This window comes from Pongo abelii, chromosome 20 (genome assembly GCF_028885655.2).
Source record: "Pongo abelii isolate AG06213 chromosome 20, NHGRI_mPonAbe1-v2.0_pri, whole genome shotgun sequence".
NCBI classification, from domain to species: Eukaryota; Metazoa; Chordata; class Mammalia; order Primates; family Hominidae; genus Pongo; species Pongo abelii.
The window spans coordinates 15905616-15929579 of NC_072005.2; the positions used below are offsets into that span (position 1 = coordinate 15905616).

The 23964-nt window shown below is 41.6% G+C and overlaps 1 protein-coding gene across 1 annotated transcript; it reads right to left on the bottom strand.

Moving 5' to 3' along the window:
• Positions 1-6281: 6281 nt before the first annotated feature.
• LOC100448802 (olfactory receptor 10H3-like) lies at positions 6282-23954 on the bottom strand. Its single transcript, XM_054541356.1, is given in 3 exon segments — positions 6282-6310; positions 6313-7245; positions 23948-23954. Coding segments are annotated over 3 exon segments (969 nt in total).
• Positions 23955-23964: the final 10 nt, after the last annotated feature.

Consider the following 23964-nt stretch of genomic DNA (forward strand, 5'->3'; position numbering starts at 1 on the left):
TAGAGAGGAAGAGATTGGGGTGGAATGTTTATTCAAAGAGATAATAACAGAGAACTTCCCAGACCTAAAGAAAGATATCAATATCCAAGTACAGGAAGGTTACAGAACACCTGGCACATTTAACCCAAAGTAGACTACCACAAGGCATTTAATAATCAAACTCTAAAAGGTTAAGGATAAAGAAAGAATCCTAAAGCAGCAAGAGAAAAGAAACAACATAAAATAGAGCTCCAATACATCTGGCAGCAGACTTATCAGTGGAAACTTCACAGACCAGGAGAGTGACATGACATATTTAAAGTGCTGAAGGAAAAATCTTTTACCCTAGAATAGTAAATTCAGTGAAAATGTTCTTTGAAGATGAAGGAGAAATAAAGCATTTCCAAGACAGTCCTTATTTATCAATCATAATATGGAATATAAATAAACTAAACTCTTCAATCAAAAGACATAGAGTGGCTCCGTGGATTAAAAAAAAGACCCAATGATTTGTTGCCTTCAAGAAGCACACTTCACCTGTAACAATATATATAGTCCAAAAATGATGGGATAGAAAAAGACACACCATGTCAATAGAAGTTTAAAAAGCACAGGAGTAGCTATATTTATATCATACAATATAGATGTCAAGACAAAAACTATAAAAAGAGACAAGAAGGTTGTCATCTCTTGGACCTAATTGATATTTACAGGAAATTTCCTTCAATGGCTGCAGAATATACATTCTTTTCCTCAGTGCATAGATCATTCTCAAGGATATACCAGATGTTTGATCATAAAGCAAGTCTGAAAACATTCAAAAAAACTGAAATAATATCAAGGATCTTCTTTGATCACAGTGGCCTAAAACTAGAAAGCAATAATAAGAGAAAATTTGGAAACTATACAAACACATGGGAATTAAACAAAATGCTCCAGAATGACCAGTTGGTCCACAAAAAAATTGAGAAGGAAATTGAAAAATTTCATTAAGCAGATGATAATGGAATCCCAATATACCAAAATCTATGGGATACAGTGAGAGCTATAAACTTTCCTCTTATTGCTGCCCTCACTGTAGTCCATAGGTTTTGGTAAGCCAGGCACAGAAAGACAAACATCACATGTTCTCAAACATTTGTGGGATATAAAAATCAAAACAGTTGAACTCATGAAGTTGCCAGAGGCTGGGAAGGGTAGTGATGGGTGGCTAGGGGAGCAGGGGGGATGGTTAATGAGTACAAAAAAATAGAATGAATAAAATTTAGTATTTGATAGCACAACAGGGTGACTATATTCAATAATAATTTAATTGTACACTTAAAAATAACTAAAAATATAGCAGGATTGTTTTTAACACAAAGGATACATGCTTGAGGGGGTGGATACCCCATTTTGCATGATATTATTATTTATTGCATTCCTGTATCAAACATCTCAAGTGCCCCATAAATATGTACACCTATTATATACACACAAACAAAATACATTTTTTTAAAGTGGCAAAAGGTATGAATAGACATTATTCAGAAGAAGACTGAAAAAGCAAACAGGCATATTAAAAGATCCTAAACATCATTGATTTAGCAGAGAAATGGAAATCAAAACTACAATAAGAAATCATCTCACCCCAGTAAAAATGGCTTCTATCCAAAAGATAAGAAATAACAAATGCTGGTGAGGATGAGGAGAAAAGGGAACCCTTGTACACTGTTGTTGGGGATGTAAGTTAGTACCACCACTATGGAGAACAGTTTGGAGGTTCCTCAAAAAACAAAAAATACAGCTACAATACCATCCAATAATCCCACTGCTGGGTATATACCCCAAAGAAAAGAAATCAGTATATCAAAGAGATACCTGCTGTTCTATGTTTATTCCAGCACTATTCACAATAGCCAAGATTTGGAAGCAATCAAAGTGTTCATCAACAGTTGAATGGGTAAAGAAAATGTGGTACATATACGTGATGGATATAAAGCGATAAAAAGAATGAGATTCTGTCATTTGTAACCACATGGATGGAACTTGAGGACAATATGTTACGTAAAATAAGCCAGACACAGAAAGACAAACTGCATGTTCTCACTTATTTGTGGAAGCTAAGAGTTAAAACAATTGAACTTACGAAGATAGAAAGTAGAAGAATGGTTACCAGAGGCTGTAAAGGGTAGTTGGGGCTTCTGGAGGGGAGTGGGGATGGTTAATGGGTACTAAAAATAGTAGGAATGAATGAATAAGACCTATTCGTTGCTAGCATAACAGAGTGACTATCATAAGAAATGATTTAGTTAATTATTAATTAAAACGCATCAATTAAAATACAGAGATTGTCAGAGTGGGTCAAAAAAATAAGACTCAGATATGTGTTTATTTTTTAACAAGAAAACCACTGTAAACCTAAAGGCATATATAAAGTGAAAACTAAATGGATGGATAAAAATATACCATACCAACACTAATCAAAAGAAAGTAGAAGAAAAAGGTAACAAAGTGGCTAATACTCACAACATCTTGGCTCTTGGAAAAATTTTTGATTTATTTGTATAGAAAGTTCTGCTTCTGTAGCACTTTAATAGGACACATTTAATGCCATTTCCATCATCAACTATGTCACTTCATCATCTGTGACCATATTTCTAGAGGGTCACTCACTGGTTGCTATGGTGCCTCATTGATGATAAGCATACATGCAAGTCTTGTCCAGCGTATGCAGGATAAGGCAAAGGAGAGTTTGTTTTTGTTTGGAATTTTATAGCATAAATGTAGGATAAAACTTCTTCCAACCATGTCACCTTTTGATCTTGCAAGGCTATGATCTCTGCTTTTCTAGAATGAAATCTCTTTCAGTGTTGACCTTCACATTCCAGCACCAGCAGGAAGCACAGGTGAGGGCACTGTGAGTAGCATTATAAGAGCAGTCACACTGTAAAAATAATATGGATTCCTTAGCTGGTGGAACCAATGGCTAGAACCAGAAAACCAGAAAATTGATGCATCCATTGGAGGCAAGGAAGTACATATCCTAGAATGACCCACTGAGATTGCGGAGCAACTGTGTCAAAAATGCTTGGAGGAGAGATGTGGCTATCTTATCAGGACATATTATAGCTCTATTATTAAGATATATTAAGCCCTATTACCAACCTCCTTTTTTCTGTCTTTCTCTCTTTGCCAGATTTTACTCTAAATTCTTTTATTTTTATTATACTTTAAGTTTTAGTGTACATCTGCACAACGTGCAGGTTAGTTACATATGTATACAGGTGCCATGTTGGTGTGCTGCACCCAGTAACTCGTCATTTAACATTAGGTATATCTCCAAATGCTATCCCTCCCCCCTCCCCCCTCCCCCCACCACACAACAGGCCCCAGTGTGTGATGTTCCCCTTCCTGTGTCCATATGTTCTCATTGTTCAATTCCCACCTATGAGTGAGAACATGCGGTGTTTGATTTTTTGTCCTTGTGATAGTTTGCTGAGAATGATGGTTTCCAGCTTCATCCATGTTCCTACAAAGGACATGAACTCATCATTTTTTGTGGCTGCATAGTATTCCATGGTGTATATGTGCCACATTTTCTTAATCCAGTCTATCATTGTTGGACATTTGGGTTGGTTCCAAGTCTCTGCTATTGTGAATAGTGCCACAGTAAACGTACGTGTGCATGTGTCTTTATAGCAGCATGTTTTATAATCCTTTGGGTATATACCCAGTAATGGGATGGCTGGGTCAAATGGTATTTCTAGTTCTAGATCCCTGAGGAATCACCACACTGACTTCCACAATGGTTGAACTAGTTTACAGTCCCACCAACAGTGTAAAAGTGTTCCTATTTCTCCACATCCTCTCCAGCACCTGTTGTTTCCTGACTTTTGAATGATCACCATTCTAACTGGTGTGAGATGGTATCTCATTGTGGTTTTGATTTGCATTTCTCTGATGGCCAGTGATGATGAGCATTTTTTCATGTGTCTTTTGGCTGCATAAATGTCTTCTTTTGAGAAGTGTCTGTTCATATCCTTTGCCCACTTTTTGATGGGGTTGTTTGTTTTTTTCTTGTAAATTTGTTTGAGTTCATTGTAGATTCTGGATATTAGCCCTTTTGTCAGATAAGTAGATTGCAAAAATTTTCTCCCATTCTGTAGGTTGCCTGTTCACTCTGATGGTAGTTTCTTTTGCTGTGCAGAAGCTCTTTAGTTTAATTAGATCCCATTTGTCAATTTTGGCTTTTGCTGCCATTGCTTTTGGTGTTTTAGACATGAAGTCCTTGCCCATGCCTATGTCCTGAATGATATTACCTAGGTTTTCTTCTAGGGTTTTTATGGTTTTAGGTCTAACATATAAGTCTTTAATCCATCTTGAATTGATTTTTGTATAAGGTGTAAGGAAGGGATCCAGCTTCAGCTTTCTACATATGGCTAGCCAGTTTTCCCAGCACCATTTATTAAACAGGGAATCCTTTCCCCATTTCTTGTTTTTGTCAGGTTTGTCAAAGATCAGATGGTTGTAGATATGCAGCATTATTTCTGAGGGCTCTGTTCTGTTCCATTGATCTATATCTCTCTTTTGGTACCAGTACCATGCTGTTTTGGCTACTGTAGTCTTGTAGTATAGTTTGAAGTCAGGTAGCATGATGCCTCCAGCTTTGTTCTTTTGGCTTAGGATTGACTTGGCAATGCGGGCTCTTTTTTTGTTCCATATGAACTTTAAAGTAGTTTTTTCCAATTCTGTGAAGAAAGTCATTGGTAGCTTGATGGGGATGGCATTGAATCTATAAATTACCTTGGGCAGTATGACCATTTTCATGATATTGATTCTTCCTACCCATGAGCATGGAATGTTCCTCCATTTGTTTGTATCCTCTTTTATTTCATTGAGCAGTGGTTTGTAGTTCTCCTTGAAGAGGTCCTTCATGTCCCTTGTAAGTTGGATTCCTAGGTATTTTATTCTCTTTGAAGCAATTGTGAATGGGAGTTCACTCATGATTTGGCTCTCTGTTTGTCTGTTATTGATGTATAAGAATACTTGTGATTTTTGCACATTGATTTTGTATCCTGAGACTTTGCTGAAGTTGCCTATCAGCTTAAGGAGATTTTGGGCTGAGACGCTGGGGTTTTCTAGATATACAATCATGTCATCTGCAAACAGGGACAATTTGACTTCCTCTTTTCCTAATTGAATACCCTTTATTTCTTTCTCCTGCCTGATTGCCCTGGCAGGCTGGTTCAACATATGCAAATCAATAAACATAACCCAGCATATAAACAGAACCAATGACAAAAACCATATGATTATCTCAATAGATGCAGAAAAGGCCTTTGACAAAATTCAACAATGCTTCATGCTAAAAACTCTCAATAAATTAGGTATTGATGGGACGTATCTCAAAATAATAAGAGCTATCTATGACAAACCCACAGCCAATATCATACTGAATGGGCAAAAACTGGAAGCATTCCCTTTGAAAACTGGCACAAGACAGGGATGCCCTCTCTCACCACTCCTATTCAACATAGTGTTGGAAGTTCTGGCCAAATTCTTAGTTATTACATTTCCTGTACAGATAAAAAAATTTAAAGAACTCCCATTTTACTTGACACCTGCATTCTCTCTCTCCCTCTCTCTGTCTCTCTCCTCTGTCTTCTGTCTCCGTCTCTGTATCTCTCTCTCACTCTCCCTCTTGGTCTCTCTCTCTCTCTCTCCTTCTTTGTGTCTCTCCACTTTTGCATTGTGACATCCTTCACTCAACTCAACATATTAATATTCACACACAAACTTAGGGTATACCTCTCCCAAAGACAGTGAGGAACTTTATGTAAGAACCAGTTTCTCTGAGGTGAGTAGTTTACTTTCCTTTGTACATTTCTTCTAATTAAAAGGATAATATTTATAAAACATTGGACACTGTGCCGATACATAGAAAAAGCTCAGTGCTTGGTGGCATTTATGACTATGATGTTATTCTTGCTTTTTCTTACACTAGGGGAGAATAAAATCTTTTTTGCCTGTTAATTCAAGAAGAACCATGTGCGTAAGTGCCCAGACACATCCACGTGATGATCCCCACCTGTCCGTAGATAGAAAACATATTTCTAGGCACAGATAATAGGATAAAGTTCATCACAATGGCTCATAAACAAGAGATTATAATCACTTGAGTCTAAGCAAAAAGGGATAAGAAACAATAGCTAGTATGTTCAAATACATATTTTCACATACCTGAACCCTTACAACAGTCCTATGGAGACAGATATTATCTTCAGCCCGTCTATTATATTTTATCACCACCAAATTGGCACTCAAGGGCTTAAAGGACAGCATTTCCTGTAAAGTTTTTATTTATGGCCTTCTTCAGCTCCTTGTTCCTTAGAGCGAAAATGATTGGGCTAAGGAAGGGGGTGAAGACAGTATAGATGGTAGCCATCAAGGCGTCACTGTACATAGAATGGAGGCCCTTGGGCTTGAGGTAGATAAGGGAGGCAAAACTATAGTGCACGACCACCAAAGTGAGGTGGGATACACCCGTGCAGAAAGTCTTGTGCCGGCCCTCAGCAGAAGGAATCCTCAAAGTGGCAGCCACAATGAAGACATAGGAGAGGATGATGAGGAGTAAACAGCTTATCAGGGCTGTGACACACACCAGCATCAAACCCATGATGACAGATGATGTCTTGTTCCCACAGGCCAACTTCAAGAGGGAAAGCACACGACAGGCAAAATTATGGTGGATCACGTTAGACCCACAGAAAGTGAGGTGAAAAACTATCATCGTCACCATCATCCCCATGACTGAGCTACCAGCCCAGGTCCAGGCCACAAGATGGGCACAGTCACAGGGGCTCATGAGCACGCTGTAACGCAGTGGGTGGCAGATGGCCACATAGTGATCATAGCCCATGACCATGAGAAGGAAGGAGTGAGTGAAGCCAAACGTGAAGGAGAAGAACATCTGACTGGCACAAGCCACAAAGGTGACGGAACGATGGGTGGAGAGCAGATCAGCCAGCATGCGAGGGGTGATGGCAACAGTGAACAGAATCTCAGAGATGGAGAGGGCACACAAGAAGAGGTACATGGGTGTGTGCAGTCTGTGTTCAATCCAGATTGTGGTTATGATGAGAAGGTTGCCAAGCAATGTGAACAGGAACATCAGGAGGTACAGCAAGAACAAGATGGGCAGGAGCTGCTGGGGGAAGTCTGAGAAGCCAAAGAGGATAAATTCAGATATGGTGCTGTAGTTCTGACCAGGCAAGGATACTGTATCTGGTGAGATCAGAAACAAAATTAAGTGACAGTGGTTAAAACATAGACTCTAGCACAGACCAAATGGCAACTCAACAGCTCTATGCTATTCAACAACTGGCGGAACTTTCTGGGTCTCACTTTCCTCATCTGTAAAATGGAATAAATAATAATAGTTCTTAACATTCAGCAATGTGACAAAGATCAAATGAGATCACTATATTAGATGATCAAGTCAGATTTTGGCTACTAATTGGGTTTCTATTAACACTGACTAACATAAAGAAAAGGTTTAGTACTTGGAGCCATTAGAGACAGGCATGGATGATCAGGGTCAGATTCTCTTGATAATGTGCCAGTTCTAGAAAACATATATTTTGATCCTGAGCTTTAAAATTTTTTTTCCCTGAGAGTCTTTGTCTTTTAGTTGCTTATTTAACTCATTTACATTTATTTTAATACTCATTTATTGATACTTATTTATGCCATCCTATTTCAAATTGTACATTTACTATTCTAAAAAATCTGAATAGAAAATTTGAAAAGAAAAGGCTGGATACATACATGTCAGACAAATATGCACCAAATGAAAGCTGAGGTTGCAATCTTAATAATAATAAAAGGTGGAGTTTACGGAAACAATTATCACAATGTCTCTAATACCATATGCCACTCGAGTGAACCAGAGTTCCTTGAGACATGGCTGATCTGTTGCCTGGACATGGAAGAAAGCCTTGGACACCTTGTACCAGTGTGAAATGAAACTTTCACTAAGTAATGGGATAATATTAAAAGTCTGGAGGTACTAGATTGAAAAGATGCCCACTAGCCAAAAAGGATAATCATTGTACAGAAGATGGAGGAATAAGTTAATGACACCATGAGGAGGCTTTCAGAACAATTCAGAAGGTGGATAATTCCACAGAACAATTGGTCTGGTCTCATTGATAAAGGCTCATTCAAAGGATAAGAGAGATTCAAGGACATAACCACTGGATGCAACATAGGGGACTAGTTGAATATTGATCTACAAAACCAGCTGTAAGTATTTTAAGGCAATAGAGAACATTTTGATTGTAGTATGAATGAATCATTAGGTATGAGTAATATTAAGGCATTATTATGGATCTAATTACTAATTTTTTAAGAGACAGGTCTCACTCTGTTCCCCAGGTTAGAGTAGGATCATGACTCACTGCATCCTAGAACTCCTGGGCTCAGGCAATCCTCTGCCTTGGCCTCCTAAATAGCTGGGACTAGAGGTGTGTGCCACCTCACCTGTCTAATTAAAAAATTTTTAGAGACAGGGCCTCACATTGTTGCCCAAACTAGTCTCCAACTCCTGGCCTTGAGTGATCTTCCTATCTCAGCCTCCCAAAGTGCTGGGATTACAAGCATGAGCAACCATGCCCAGCTAATTATTTTTTTAAGTGCAATCTGGTTATTTTGGCTATGGAGAAAAATGTTTAGTTTCTTAATGCATGATAAAATTTTTAAATCACACACACTAAAGGATAGAGAATAATATTTATACCATTTAAAAGAACATTATAGCTGCCAGCATAAATATAATAAGTCTACATTACTATATATCCTGGAATATTAAGTAATAAATAACACAACTTCAGTGAGATAGATATAAATAACTAAATCAATGAGAGATAGATAAATATTATAGTTAGAAATTTTAATACAGTTTAGAAATGTAATTTATCAATTACTAATTACAATGCAAATAATAATATTCAGACATTAGCTATCATATATATTAGACTCTTCATGAAACAGATAATATTTTTTCAAGCACACAGATACTTTTACAAAAATTGACACTTCATTAAGATATAAAAAATTCTTTAATTCCAAAGTATAAATGTTGTATAGCTTATAATGCATTAATATTACAAATTAATAGAGAAGAAATAGCTTTTCAAATATCACATGTTTGGAAGCTAACTATATAATTGAATAATCTTCAGGTTCAGCAGTAAATTATAAATTTAAGAAATTTTTAGAATTAAATGATAATTCAAATATTGAGTGTTAACATTTTAACCTAAAATAGTACTTTGAGGGAAATATACAGCACTAAATAGATTTATCAAGAAGCTTCCTTAAGAAAATTTTATGCTTAATAAAACCAAAATCAAGCATTAGAAAATATTGAAAGGATAGAGGGAAACAAGGAGAAGGTGCCAATAACAAAACCCAAAATTAAAAATGGTAAATAATTATAGAGACAATTGATATTTTTAAATTAATAAAAGGTTTTAAAAAATAATAAATTTGCATTGTAGATGAAATGACCAAATACTTAGAAAAATATAAAATTCTAAAACTGATTCAAGAAAAATGGGGACCCTGTATGCTTAAATAAGCTTTGAAGAAATTGAAATGGTAGCCAAAGATGGTCTCTCTCTAAAATCTTTGCCCCAGTGAGTTTTATTAAGGTGTAGTGATTATTATTAAACTGTTAAGAAACAGTTTGTTAGTATCTTATACATGAGCTTCAAAATCATAGACAAGTGTTAGGAAATCTTACCAGCACATCTCATCAGGTTAATGCAATCTTGGTCTAAAATCAGGTAAGAATGTTTGCCGAAAAAAGAGACAATTACAGGCCTACTTCATCTATCCATGCAGATTTTAAATTCCAGAATGGAACCATAACCTAGTCAAATTTAATGGTGTATTAAAAATGGTTTACCATAATAAAGTGGCATTGGTTTATTTAGTAAATGACAAGGATGGCTAACATCAGAAAACCTATCATATAATTTATCACAGGAATTGATTTAAAAAATCATGATTATTTCAATCATAGATAAATACATTTTTCTTAAACTCTACTAGTATTTATGATTTTTAAAGAACACTTCACAACACAAAATTCAAGGAGACCTTCTTAGCTACATACACAATATATAACACAATATTAGCAAATACTACACTAAATGAAGAAACTTTTTGATGCATTATTTTAGGATCAAGAAAAAGCTGAAGATACTCACTAACTCTGCTGTTCTTTAACATGGAGCTGAATGTCCTGAGTGATGGTATAAGGCAAGAAAAAGAAATAAAATATCTAAGCACTGGAAGGGAAGAGATGAGATCATCTACCTAGGAAAGATAAAAGAATGATGACATCATTTATTAGAACAGTAACAGAACCCAGAGATTCAGAAGGCAAGGTCAGCTGGCAAAAATCCCGGTGATCCTCCTAGTGTCACACCAGCAACAAGCATTCAAGAAATAGAAGTTGAGTACAGAGAAAGAGAAGATTCCCAACAGCAACACAAACTATTAGGCTGGTGCAAAAATAGTTGCAGTCTTTGCAATTATCTTTACATTCAGTAGAAGAAAGTGCAGGATAATAACTTCGTAATCTAGGCATGAGGAAAGACTTCCTAAGCAAAATTTCAAATGCACAAAATATAAAGAAAAATATAAAGAAACATGTCTCAAGATTCCTTTACACCTCGAAACTACTGACCACTCTAAAGGGCTTTTGTTTACATGGTTTAGAACTATCATTTTTTACCATATTGGAAATGAAAATTGAAAAATTATTTAAAATATTAACTATTAGTACATTTAAAAGAGCAGTAATAAACCTATTGCTTGCTAATATTGACAGAGTAGGAGCATCACTATCTTGGACAAGCCCCTCATTCTAAAATTCACCTTAATAAAAAAACCATCTAAATCCAAAGGGTGTCAGGCTAATGGCTAAGGTCAGCATGACCATAAACCACAAATAACATCTCTAGCTGGAAATATTCCAAACTCCTCCCCAACCAGACATGCTAGCCCTGAGATAAGCCTCCTCCAGCTGAGAAGATGCCAGCCTCAAGATAACTCCCACCCGGCCAGAAAGATGTCAGCCCCAAGATAACCTCCCCTCTGCCCAGAGACATTCCAACCCTGCCATAAAACTTCTCCCCAACACAGAAACATTCCAAGCTTGTAATAAGCCCCTTACCCTAAAACCAGTATGTACTCTTAGTCTGTAAGAGAAAGTGCTCCTGACTGAAATCAGTCAGAAGCCCCTCTCAGGTTTTATCTAAAGTAAACCTGTTTTTAACTGCCAAGCCATGTTTCGTGTTTCTTTCCACTTTCTTTAACTTTTAGAAATGTAAGTAACATTTTCAGGCAAATAACCACATTAAGAAGAAAGCATTTTGTGAGAAGAGTAGCGTTTCTGACATTTTAGCAAAAACATCATATGTCCTGGCTTGGCGGGAAACAGCTTGATGCTCACATTTGCTTCTTCATTCAGTCTGTGGCAATATGGGCCGGGCATGGTGGCTCACGCCTGTAATCCCAGCACTTTGGGAGGCAGAGGTGGGGTGGATCACAAGGTCAGGAGATTGAGACCATCTTGGCTAACACGGTGAAACCCCATCTCTACTAAAAAAAAAAAAATACAAAAAATTAGCCAGGCATGGTGGTGGGCACCTGTGTGATGTCTTAGTTGAGGCATATGATGAAAATATATTCTCATGTATAATTAAAAAAATAAAGACTTTAGGGACCACCCTTCAGAGGTCCTCATATCATACTTTGAAAAATTCTACTATAAAATATCTGGAATTAACCCAAAACATCCCATACCTTCAAAGAGAAAAATTTTAAATCCATGCTAATAAACATGTAGAAGATTATCGGAACATATGGGGAGCAGTTTACAGTCTTGGGTGGGATGGCTTGATGTGCTAATGATGTCAATTCATACTCAAATTATAACCTCAATACAACTGTGTTTACAGTTCCAGTGAATCAACCATACATTTGATGAAACTATTTGAAAATTCCTTCAGAAAAATACATGTCAGGCCAGTGCGGTGGCTCATGCCTGTAATCCCAGCACTTTGGAAGGTTGAGGAGGATGGACTGCTTGAGGCCAGGAGTTTGAGACCAGCCTGGCCAACATGATGAAACCCCTTCTTCACTGAAAATTAAAAAATTAGCCAGGCGTGGTGTTGGGCTCCTGTAATCCCAGCTACTCGGAGGCTGAGGCAGGAGAATCGCTAGAATCCTAGAGGTGGAGGTTGCAGTCAGTGGAGATGGCACCACTGCACTCCAGCCTGGGTGACAGAGTAAGACTCTGTCTCAAATACACACATACATACATACATACATACATACATACATACATAAAAGTTAGCACAACCCATACTAATATTATAAAAATGGAATCAAGAGAAGAGCTGTTCTCTCCCACATGCTGAGACACACAATAGAGTCACAGTCATTTTTAAAATTATGAAAAGTGGAACAGACATAGATCTGAGTAAGTTGATTGGAAATCTCAGAAAATATCCCTGTGTGATTCAAAACCTAATATAGTACATGATAAATGTACTGGCACAAATCAAGAATAAAAGGTAGATTGTTCACTCATTGTAGTGAGAAAATTGCTCATTTTATGAAGCAAAGTAAATCTGAATTTCTGCCTAACAGCACATACAAAGGAGGAATCCAGCTGGATTCAAAAAATAAATACCAAATATCAAAGTATAAATTTAACAGACGAAAGTATAGGAGAATAACTTTGTGATCTAGGCTTGAGGAAAGACTTCCTAAACAACATTTCAAAAGCACAAATATTAAGGTGATTTTTAAAACATAAAAAAAAAATCAACATTGAGGATTTCCATTCAACAAAGGATTTCCGGGATGAAGTTAACAGGCAGATGGGAAATGGGGAAAAGATATTTGCATTGTCTAAAACCGACAGGAGCACATCCATGTAGTGTGGGGAATTTCTTAAAAATTGACAAGGGAATAATATCTAGAGCAAATAAGAAACCGGTTATATCAAGAAGAAGTAGGTACCTTAATTCAAAAATGAGCAAAGGATGTGAGAAGATGATGCACAGGAGTTACTCAGGCAAATGAAAGGATGCTCGAAAAAAAAAAGGAAACAAAAAGGAAGAAAAGAAGAACAGAATGGAGGAAAGGGGAAAATGAAAAACAGCAGTGGAATTTCACGGTATAGCCCTGCAATTCCCCAAATTATAAAATGTCCAGTGTTGGTTGGGCTATGAGGAGAAAGAAATACTTATGCACTATGGACTGGGCACGGTGGCTCACACCTGTAATCCCAGCACTTTGGGAGGCTGAGGCAGGAGGATCACTTGAGGCCAGGAGTTTGAGACCAGCCTGGCCAACAAGGCAAAACCCTGTCTCTATGAAAAATACAAAAATTAGCCAGGTATGGTGGTGCACATCTGTAATCCCAGCTACTCTGGAGGCTGAGGCATGAGAATTGCTTGAACCCAGGAGGTGGAGGCTGCAGTGAGTTGAGATCGCACCACAGCACTCCAGCCCACTGGTGACAGAGGGAGACTCTGTCTCAAATAATAATAATAAAAGAAATACTTATGCACTATTAGTGGGCATGTAGAATTGTGGAAATTAAAATTTTTAATGGGATTCATGCTCTGTGTACCAGCAAACTTGCTACTGTGCATCTGTCTTGACTTCTGAAACCTGTTTATAGGGGGACATGTAAGAGAATGTTCCCTGCAGCAGTTATTTTAGTGGAGGTGTTGGTTAAGACTGCTTGTTCCTAATTGGAGAGAAGGCAGGTAAAAGGATATAGAGGCAAACAACAGATATAGAGGCTATAGAGCTTTTGGCCGGAGTTAGATGCACACATAGTAATGTAAGTGAACCTTTAAAATAATATTGAGTGAATAAAACACAAAACAGGATGAACTCTCTAGCATAATTCCGTGTGGTCACATTAAAAATATATGTGCATGAAACTATTCTGAATGATATAGTAATAATGAATCCATGTCATTTGTCAAAATCCATACACACAATCTGAAGAGTATAACATAATGTAAACTATGGAATTTAGTTAATAATAATGCATCAATATTGGTTCATCAATTGGAACATGCATACCACAGGAATGCAAGATGTCAACAAAAGGAAAGACTACTCTAGAACTTGGTTGATAATGTGTCGATATTGGTTTATCGATTGTAACACAGGTGCTACAGGAATACAAGATGTCAACAATAGGAGAGATGACCCCACATGCAGGGGTGAGGCGTATGTAAGAACGCTCTATACTTTCCGATCAGTATTTCTATAAACTTAAAACTTCTCTAATAAAATTAAGTCCATTAATTTACCATTTTAAAATAGTCACAGAAAAAATGTGTGCAGATAGAAAGCAGTGTGTATCTTACAAGAACATAAACAAATCAAAAAGTGCATATTAAGTATGTGAAAATGCCTGTCAAACAAAGAATGGAAACAATGAAAGAAAGGGGATTGACAAATGAAATAAGAAAAAGATCTTGCACAAACCAATGTCAATCAAAAGCCACAAACTGGAAATATCACGGACTCAAATTTCTGCACCTGAATTCTACCATAAAAGAAAACAAAAATATTTTTATGAATAATGTGAGCCACATTGCTACAAGAGTTTCTGAAATCCTTTGTTCTGGATGGACTCATCCATTATTACACCACCTAGTTGTCTCACTAGGACATTGTCCCCAAGTATCCACCCCCCACCCCCGCCACACAGGAGGAGTCAGCCTGGCGCTTGAAGAACACAGAATCACCTGGACAATGAGGAACTTTACTGGATGACGTATCCCACAGGAAAAGACCAAGCTTATGACATGGAAAGAAAGTCTTCTGACCACGCAGCCGCCCTACCCAGAAACCATACTCCAGCATCAGCCACCTTCCTTCCCCATCCCTCCCATTGCTGGGCGTCCTCTCTTCTACTAAGCACTTCTCCATCTGCTCCCCTCCTCTCCATCCCCTCTCCTGGGCTGCTGCCCCATCCTCCTCCTCATTTCCTCTCCTCTGCATGCACTCCACTCTGGCTTCCAGAGAGAATTTTCTGAAATGTTTACAAGTTGTGGAGGCATCAGACTCAGGGTGGAAACCCCAGCTCTCACTGTGTGTCTTTGGAGAAACAATTTTGCAGCTCTAAGTCTCCTCTGCCCAAGAGAAAAACAGGAGTAACCAGAGAACTGTGACAGTCCACCTTGTAAAAGTCATTGTCATTGACTGATGATGATACTGGTCTTCAGAGCTTGTTTGTCTGTATCATTCTGTACCAGATGTCACTCACTGACCCTGTTCTAGACTCATGGTCTCCAACCCTAGCATGGACCTTAGTATTCCTGGCAATGACACGACACAGTGTCTGATCCAACCTTCCCCCTCTCCTCAAGCTCCTGCCTCACCCCTACATTCCACCATCCTGCCTCCTGCTTGCTGGAGCAGCCACAGCTCTCGAGGCTGGGGTCCCCATCTCCTCTGACAGGTGGACGGAATTCTGCCTACTCTGGTATCACTGTGGATGGCTCACATACAGGTGCAGAGCAAACATCTCACAGCACTGGAATGCATCCAGCTCCATCCTACCTCTTGCAACCAGGTTAGCAAGGACACAACAGTGGAGACAAAATACACCTTGAACAGAGTTTCTCAATCTCAACACTCCTGACATTTGGGACCGGATCATTCTTCGTAGTGGGAGCTGTCCTGTGCATTGTCTGACATTTAGCGGCATTCTTTACCTCAATCCCTTAGATGCTAGTAGGAAAATTCCCCCTCCCCACAAGTCCTGACAACCAGAGTATCTCTGGACATGACCAAATGTCTCCCGGGGGCCAAAATCACATTCAGTTGAGGACCATTGACCTATAAGCTGCAATGGGCACCTGGGCTGGCTGAACAGCCAGGCACTCTGTGTGGGAAAAAAACACCCCAAGCAGCCACTGAAATCTGAGATCTCTCTCTTTCCCCCGTCTCCCCAGTTCTGCACCCCAATTCCAGGCTGGGCAGCTCCATCCACAACTCTCTGACTCTGCCCTTGTACCCATATCATCTTGGTCCCCCTCCACCTGGGGCTGCCTTCAATCAAGTGGCCACAAGTAAAATGCAGAAAAAGCACCCTTTTAAGGTGTTTTCAGGGGGTACCTGCAGGCAAATGTAGGAGCCAGACCAAGGCCTCCTTAAACTGGTGCTGTGAGCTTTATTCCTGCAGTGGCCTTCCCAGCAGGTCATTTCCATGCACCTCCCCAGGAAACCACCCTGGAAGGGTTATCCTCTGGGTCTGGAGAGACCAGGAGGAGCCTCAGGGGGCGTTCAGGAACCTACAGCCTCCACCTCTTCCTCCAGCACACAAGGGCTCACTGCTACCTCTCTGCTCAGGGAGGCCTTAGCTCCTGCAAAGGTTGGGAAGATTCCAGTCTCAAAGGAGATAGGACTGGAGAGAATTCTGGTTAAAGATTAATAAGGGATGGACATACTGAGGCATAGCCGACATCCCCTCCCGTCATAGCTGGGAACTCAGTTTTTAAGATTTCTCTGGGGTTTCTCTGTTCAGGGGGGTGTCTGCTCAGTTGATTGGGGGTCTTAGGATTTTACTTTTATTTCTCTAAATCCAACAGACCCCGTGGTGCTCTGAGAGACTGGGAAATGAAGATGCTGTGTAAGAACTTGCAGGACTCAATAGGGGATTCACAGTGGAAATGTTTAATATAGTAGAGCAAGAAATCACCATCCTTCACTGAGACAATAAATCGTCACTCACTACTGAGCCCCAATAAGGACACAACCCAATATGTTCATCCTGGACTAGGTGTGTTCTCTTTAAAAATCCATAAAATTAGGTGCACAATCCAACTTCTTATCAAGTACAAGTGGTATATACCAAGCTACCAAGCTCGGCTCAAGCCAGTCTTTTTTTTTTTTTTTTTTGAGGCAGAGTCTCACTCTGTAATCTAGGCTAGAGTGCTGCGGTGTGATCATAGCTCACTGCAGCCTCAACCTCCTGGGCTCAGGTGATCCTCCTGCCTCCGCCTCCCGAGTATCTGGGACTACACGCTGGTGCAAGCATGCCCAACTAACTTATTTTACTTTTTGTAGAACTGAGGTCTCACTGTGTTGCCTAGGCTGTCCCCAGACTCCTGGACTCAAGTGATCCACCTGCCTCAGCCTCCCAATGCGCTGGGATTACAGACATGAGCCCCTGAGCTCAGCCACTCAAGCCAGTCTGGTTTTTTCTTTTTCCTGTTTTCTCAGATGTAAGTATTGGGTTTATTGATTTTAAAACATCTGAAATTCTCTTTTGTTAAAAAAAATATATATATTCAAGCCTGGCACAGTGGCTTACTTCTGTAATCTCAGCACTTTGGGAGGCCTAGGTGGGAGAATTGCCTGAGCCTAGGAATTTGGGATCAGCCTGGCCAACATAGTAAGACCCCATCTTAAAAAAAATCTTGGCTGGGGCACAGTGGCTCATGCCTGTAATCCTAGCACTTTGAGAGGCCGAGGCGGGTGGCTCACATGAGGGCAGGAGTCAAAGACCAGCCTGGCCAACATGGCGAAACCCAGTCTCTACTAAAAATACAAAAATTAGCTGGTGTGGTGGCGGGTGCCTGTAATCCCAGCAACTCATGAGGCTGAGGCACGAGAATCGCTTGAACCTGGGAGGCAGAGGTTGCAGTGAGCCAAGATTGCGTCACTGCACTGCAGCCTGGGTAACAGAGTGAGATTCTGTCTCAAAAAAAATGTTTATTCAGATATAATTCACAGCCAAAAATTCATCCACGTAAAGGTTGTAATTCAATGCTTTTTCATATAGTCACAGAATTGTGCAACCATAATTCATTTTAGAACATTTTCATTATCTGTAAAATAAACGCCATGCCCATTAACAGTCACTCCCCAATGCCTGCTTCCCCCCAGACCTGACAACCACGGATCTGCTTTCTCTTTCTGTCTTTATGGATTTGCCTGTTATGAAAATTTTATATAAATGGAATCATACATTATATGGCCTTTTGTGACTGGCTTCTTTCACTTAGCATATGTTTTCAAAGTTCATCTATGTTACAGCATTAATATCTATGTTACAGTATCAGTACTGCATTCCTTTTTACAGCCAAACGATATTCCATTGGATAGATGTACCATATTTTGTTTATCCATCCATCCATTGTTAGACATTTGGGTTGCTTCCACTTTTTAGCTATTATGAAGAGTTCTGCTATGAACATTGATGTATAACATAAAAGGAAAATAAAATCTCGGACCCTAATTCACTCTCCCAAAAAGAAAAAAATTAAGCTGAAAGCTGAGTCTTGCGAGAACCTGTCAGAAAGCTTTAGTAGACATTGATAAGCTGATTCTAACATTTATATGAAAATGCAAACGATGTAGAATAGAAAAAGTTAATTATATAAAGGAGAACAAAGTTGGGATACTTATACTGTCTGGCTTCAAGACTTCTGTAAGAGTGAAATCAGCAAGATGGTGGGATAGGAGGTCCCCCCAATTGGATCCCTCTACAACAACAATAATTTCACAGCCATCCATGGGAAAAAGTGCCTTTCTGAGTGTGTTGGGATTCAGGTAGGCATTTGTGGAACCCAAAGGAACCCAAGACCTAGAAGGGTTGTTTTGAGAAGGCAGACCCACACCCAGGTGGCAGACCTGCTGATCTGGTCCCAGCTCTCTATTCTGGTAGAGGCCCTATTCCATAAAGGGCTTAGGACCAGAGACAGCAACCATCCAGGGACTTCTTGGCCTCTGGGGCTGCAGGGAGCTCTGGCTCAGGTGCATCCCATACACTCCCAGAGCACAGAGTCCAAGAAGTGGGAGCTTTGCAGGGTCCCACAGAGTGGAGACCTGGGAGAATTACTGGTTGTACAAACAGAGGAAAAAACAAACCACACAAGTGAAATATATAAACATATAAATAGTTATATGTACATAAACATTTACATATCATTATTATTTTGGATGGAGTTTCACTCTTGTTGCCCAGGCAGGAGTTCAATGATGTGATCTTGGCTCACTGCAACCTCCTGGGTTCAAGCGATTCTCCTGTCTCAGCCTCCCGAGTAGCTGGGATTGCAGGCGTCCACCACCACGCCCAGCTAATTTTTGTATTTTTAGTAGAACGGGGTTTCCCCACGTTGGCTAGGCTGTTCTTGAACTCCTGACCTCAGGTGATAATCATCGGCCTCGGCCTCTCAAAGTGCTGGGATTACAGGCATGAGCCACTGTGCCCAGCCCTAAACATTTATATTCTAAGCTTAAAAATTATTCATGCTAGAGTTTATTTATACAAATATGACAGATAGAGGCATATGCATCTATGCACTGTCCACCTCATTTCTGTGAATATCTTGCAGACATACCTGCTATTCTTTACCTCACTCTCTTAGCCTCATATCTCACCTCCCTTGACATGTGTACACATAGAGGAAGATGCATTTTAAATGATCCCCTTTCTCATTGATTTAGAATGGGTTGAGTTTGAGGCTCATTTCCATAGAGTATGTACCCTCTAATATTCTGTAAAGCAGGGGCCCCCAACCTCCGGACAGCAGACTGGTACTGGTCTGTGGCCTGTTAGGGACTGTACCACACAGTGAGAGATGAGCAGTGGGTGAGTGAGCAAGACTTCATCGGTATTTACAGTTGCTCACCATCACTCGCATTACTGCCTGAGCTCCGCCTCCTGTCAGATCAGTAGCAGCATTAGATTCTCATAGGAGTGCAAACCCTACTGTGAACTGCACATGCAGGGAATCTAGATTGTGTGCACCTTATGAAAATCTAATGCCTGATGATCTGTCACTGTCTCCCATTACCCCCACATGGGATCATCTAGTTGCAGGAAAACAAGCACAGGGCTCCCACTGATTCTACATGATGATGAGTTGTATAATTACCTCATTACATATTACAGTGTAATAATAATAGAAATAAAGTGCACAATAAATGTGATGTGCCTGAATCATCCTGAAACCATCTTTGCCTCTCCTCTCCCTGCTGCAGCTTGTGGAAAAATTGTCTTCCATGAAACTGGTCCCTGGTGCCAAAAAGGTTGGGGACCACTGCTGTAAAGGCACAGGCTGTGTGTGTGTGTGTGTGTGTGTGTGTGTGTGTGTGTGTGTGTATGTGTGCTGAGGTCTCCATGCTGGGGGGCATTTAAGCAGAGACTCTCATGGATGCAGTAGCTGGGCTGTGCAGAGCTCATGTCTTCATTGGATGGGAGGCTGGGCTCCATGGATTGTTCAGCTCCCAGAACCAGAACAGCTGACGTCTCCCCCTCAAGAATCCACCTGTGAGTCTGCCTTAACACCTAACAGGTGTTCAAATTTTCTGTTGCTACTTCACCACAGATAACTCTTCTGGATTCAGGCCAAGGCTCCTGTGTCTAGGAGGTTGCTCCCCTAGTCATAATCTACACACAAAGAGAGTAGGTGGTGAGGACAGGCTGGACCTTTAGGGCCCTTCTCCAGTACAGCGCAAGGCCATGTCTCTGCCCCCTGCAGGATCCAGGTCAGACCCTATATCCAGCTTACCCAGCAACCACAGTAACAGCAGGAACAGCGAGTTGCACTTGCTGAGCCTTTAGTCTACCTCGTGCATTTTGCATGCATTGTCTGTTTTAAGTATTATGACAACCATGTGAGGTGGGTGCTGCTGAAACGCCCATTTACAGACGTGAAGGAGCACGGCCCAGTGGTGAGGGTGGCACAATGTGAGGCTGGGTGGGTGGTCTGGGTGTATAGCCCAGCTCCACTAGCTGTGCGACGGTGGGTGGTCACTTAAGTATCTTCCAGGCTTAATGTTTCATTTGTAAAATGAAAAACAAGGTGGCTAATATACTTAAAGGACTTAACCAGGCTGTGTGGGTTATGTTGGCAAATGATGGTGGCCACCATTCCTGCTCTAGGCTGCCTGCTCATCCCAGGCACACAGGTGGTCTACAGTGTGCCGAACCCCTCTAGCCACTGGGAGTGCTTTCTTCTGTGTCCGTAGAACCCCGCCTGTTCATCAAACTCTGGCTTTGCTCTCTGAGCCTAACAGGGATGGAACTGCCAGTAGGTGAGGTCTGTCCTTGCAGAGGGGGTGGGGATTTTGGGGGATGCACTCTACCCCACCGAGGCTGTAGGGCCAGGAGCCTGAATCCCCTGGCTGATTGAGCTGGCAGTGGTGGTGGGGTAGGAGAGGCTTGGGGGCTCCCCAACACCCAGCCAGTGTCAGGAGCACTGTCTTCCCTGCCCTCCTGCTTAGCAGCTCTGCTAGGAGCCCCATCCTTCAAGCACCTCCTCACCTAAGTCCACCCGGCAGGGCAATTCTGGACAGGATCCAAGGAGGGCCAGGAGGGGAGCCCTGGGTCTGTTGGGTGGAGCATCCTGAGTGTGGGAGGAGGAGCCAGGTGCTGATCCAAGGGCCTCAAGATATTTCCCCTCTGGGACCACGACATTGCCTGAGATTCCTCCATTATAAATGTCCCTGTATTAATATGGCATTGACCCTAATGAATGGGTGCAGAACAGCATGGCAGAGGAAAAAGGTTTGGGCTTGAGGGTCTCACAAACCTGGCTTCCTGTGAACTCTGTAACTTGGGCTAGAGGCCTGCCCTCTCTGAGACTCAGTTTGCTCTTGTGTTAAATGGACGCATTCCCTTCTCTGGATGCCATCACTCGGGTCTCTGCAGCAATCCCAGGGCTCTGGCTCAGAGAACCGAGGGGAGGTTGGTGTGAAGGCTTTGGGCATGGTGGTGCAGGTGAGCAACTGACATGAGCAGGTGCACTTGACCTAGAGTAGGTGGAACACAGTAGGCATGCTTTACCTAGAGCCCCTGCCACACAGTAGGAGTGCTTTGTGGAGAGTGCCTTGCACACAGTAGGCATTCTTTATGTCAAGAACTTTGGATAGAGTAATTTTACTTTATGTAGAGCACTTGACACACAGAAAGAACACTTTATATAGAGCATCCGGCACACAGTAGGTGTGCTTTATGTAGAGTACCGGACACACGGAGTCAGAGTTTATGAAGAGTACCCGGAACCCAGAGTAGGCACGCTTTATGTAGAGCACTTGACACACAGAAAGAACACTTTATTTAGAGCATCTGGCACACAGTAGGTTGCTTTTTGTAGAGTACTGGACACATGGAGTCACAGTTTATGAAGAGTACCCAGCACCCAGAGTAGGCACACTTTGTGTAGAGCACTTGGGGCACAGTAGGTGCATTTTACATAGATCACCAGGCACGTAGTAAACATGCTCTATGTAGAGCATCTGACACACAGTAGGTGTGCTTTATATAGAGCGGCAGGTGCAGAGTAGGTACACTTTACATAAATTACTTTGCACAAATTTCACTTTATATAGACGACCTAGAACAAAGAAGCAAGATTTTCTGTGGAGTGCCCAGCACACAGTGGGCACACTTTACATAGAGCACTTGGCACACGGTACACAGCATGTATACAGAGTACCTGGCACATGGTAGGTGTGCTTTATGTAGAGTCCAGCACACAGTAAAAGAACTTTGCATATTGTCTTTTGCAAAGAGCAGAGACTGACACACAGCCGCTAAAGTGCTAGCTGTCAGCCCCTTCCCTTCACTCTCAGTTTTTCAGGCTCCATCCTCATAATCTTTCATCTGTCCCCATCTAAGGCCCATTTTCCTGTAATCCCTCCTCTGTCCCCCTCTAAGGCCTCATCTGACATGCCATTTCCCAGATGGGAAAACTGAGACCAGAATAAGGACTCCTCTCAGGGTCCCTTATCTCTGCCCTCCTGTCCCTGGCCCGATCCACTCATGGCCACTCTCAGCCTTACCTCCCATCACCCCTCTCTGTCCTCCTATGCTGAGCCCAGCCTCCAGGTAGTCTCCTCCAGCGGGGCTCTTTATCTCTAAAATCTGACTGGGTAATCCCCAGCACAGTTAGATAGTTTGTTCCTGCTCCCGTCAGTCATGTCTCAACCCAGGCCCTGGGTTGCCTGGAGGCAGGACTTGAACTCCTGCCAGACTGTGAAGCCAGAGGCCAGGAGCTTCTGTCTCAATCTCCTAAGTCTGCACTGAGAAATGGTGCATGATGAACTCCTGGACTACATGTAGAGAGGAGCTCAGAACATGATCTCGGATAAGGGTTGGCCTGGCCCCGCTCACTTGCCACCTGAACTCTCAAGTTCATGACTTTATCTGCCACACCCTTGCCTTGGAAGGGCAAGATGGCTGTAAACTTTGGGGCTCAGAGTCACCTTTGACTTCCTCAAGATCCCCTCCCACTCAGGTGTGAGATGCTGAGACTTGCAGATCCTGTGCCCATGCTGTGTCACCCTCAGCTGGTTCCTCTGCACCCAGCTGGCCCAATACCAGGTTTTGGTTGGTTGCCCAGGCATGGAAGACACACCCAGGCTGTGGGGATTGGCTCACCCAGCCAGCCGAGCCTCCCACAGGCTTCCCTAAATCAGGGGCAGAGGCAAAGACCTCCTAGCAGACGGGGAGAGGAGGGTGTGTGGGACAAGCTACTCCTGACAGAAGGTGCCAGGTTGGGGGTGACAGGGTGAGGGGTCCTGGCCTGGGATGGGGAGGGGCACTGCCCAAGGCTGGGGTGGGTCAGGGCTGCCAGCCTGGAAGACTGGTGATTTCCTGGTAACCGGACCCCTGGCAACTTCCCAGTGAGTCAGGCTGGGCCATTTTGGATTCTAATCAGCCTCTCTGTCTCTTTCCCTTTCTGTGTAACTGGAGGCCACTTGGCTGCTGGTTTTCATTGGGCATTTCTGGACTTTAGATCTCAGCTCTTGTTTATCCATCTCAGAGCCTTCCCTGATCTGCCTCCAGCACTGCCCATCCTTGCCCCTCTCCACTGTCCCTGGAGCTTCCTGGGCCCTTCCCTGGGCCTCGGGATCTCACCCTCCATCCCGGCTGCC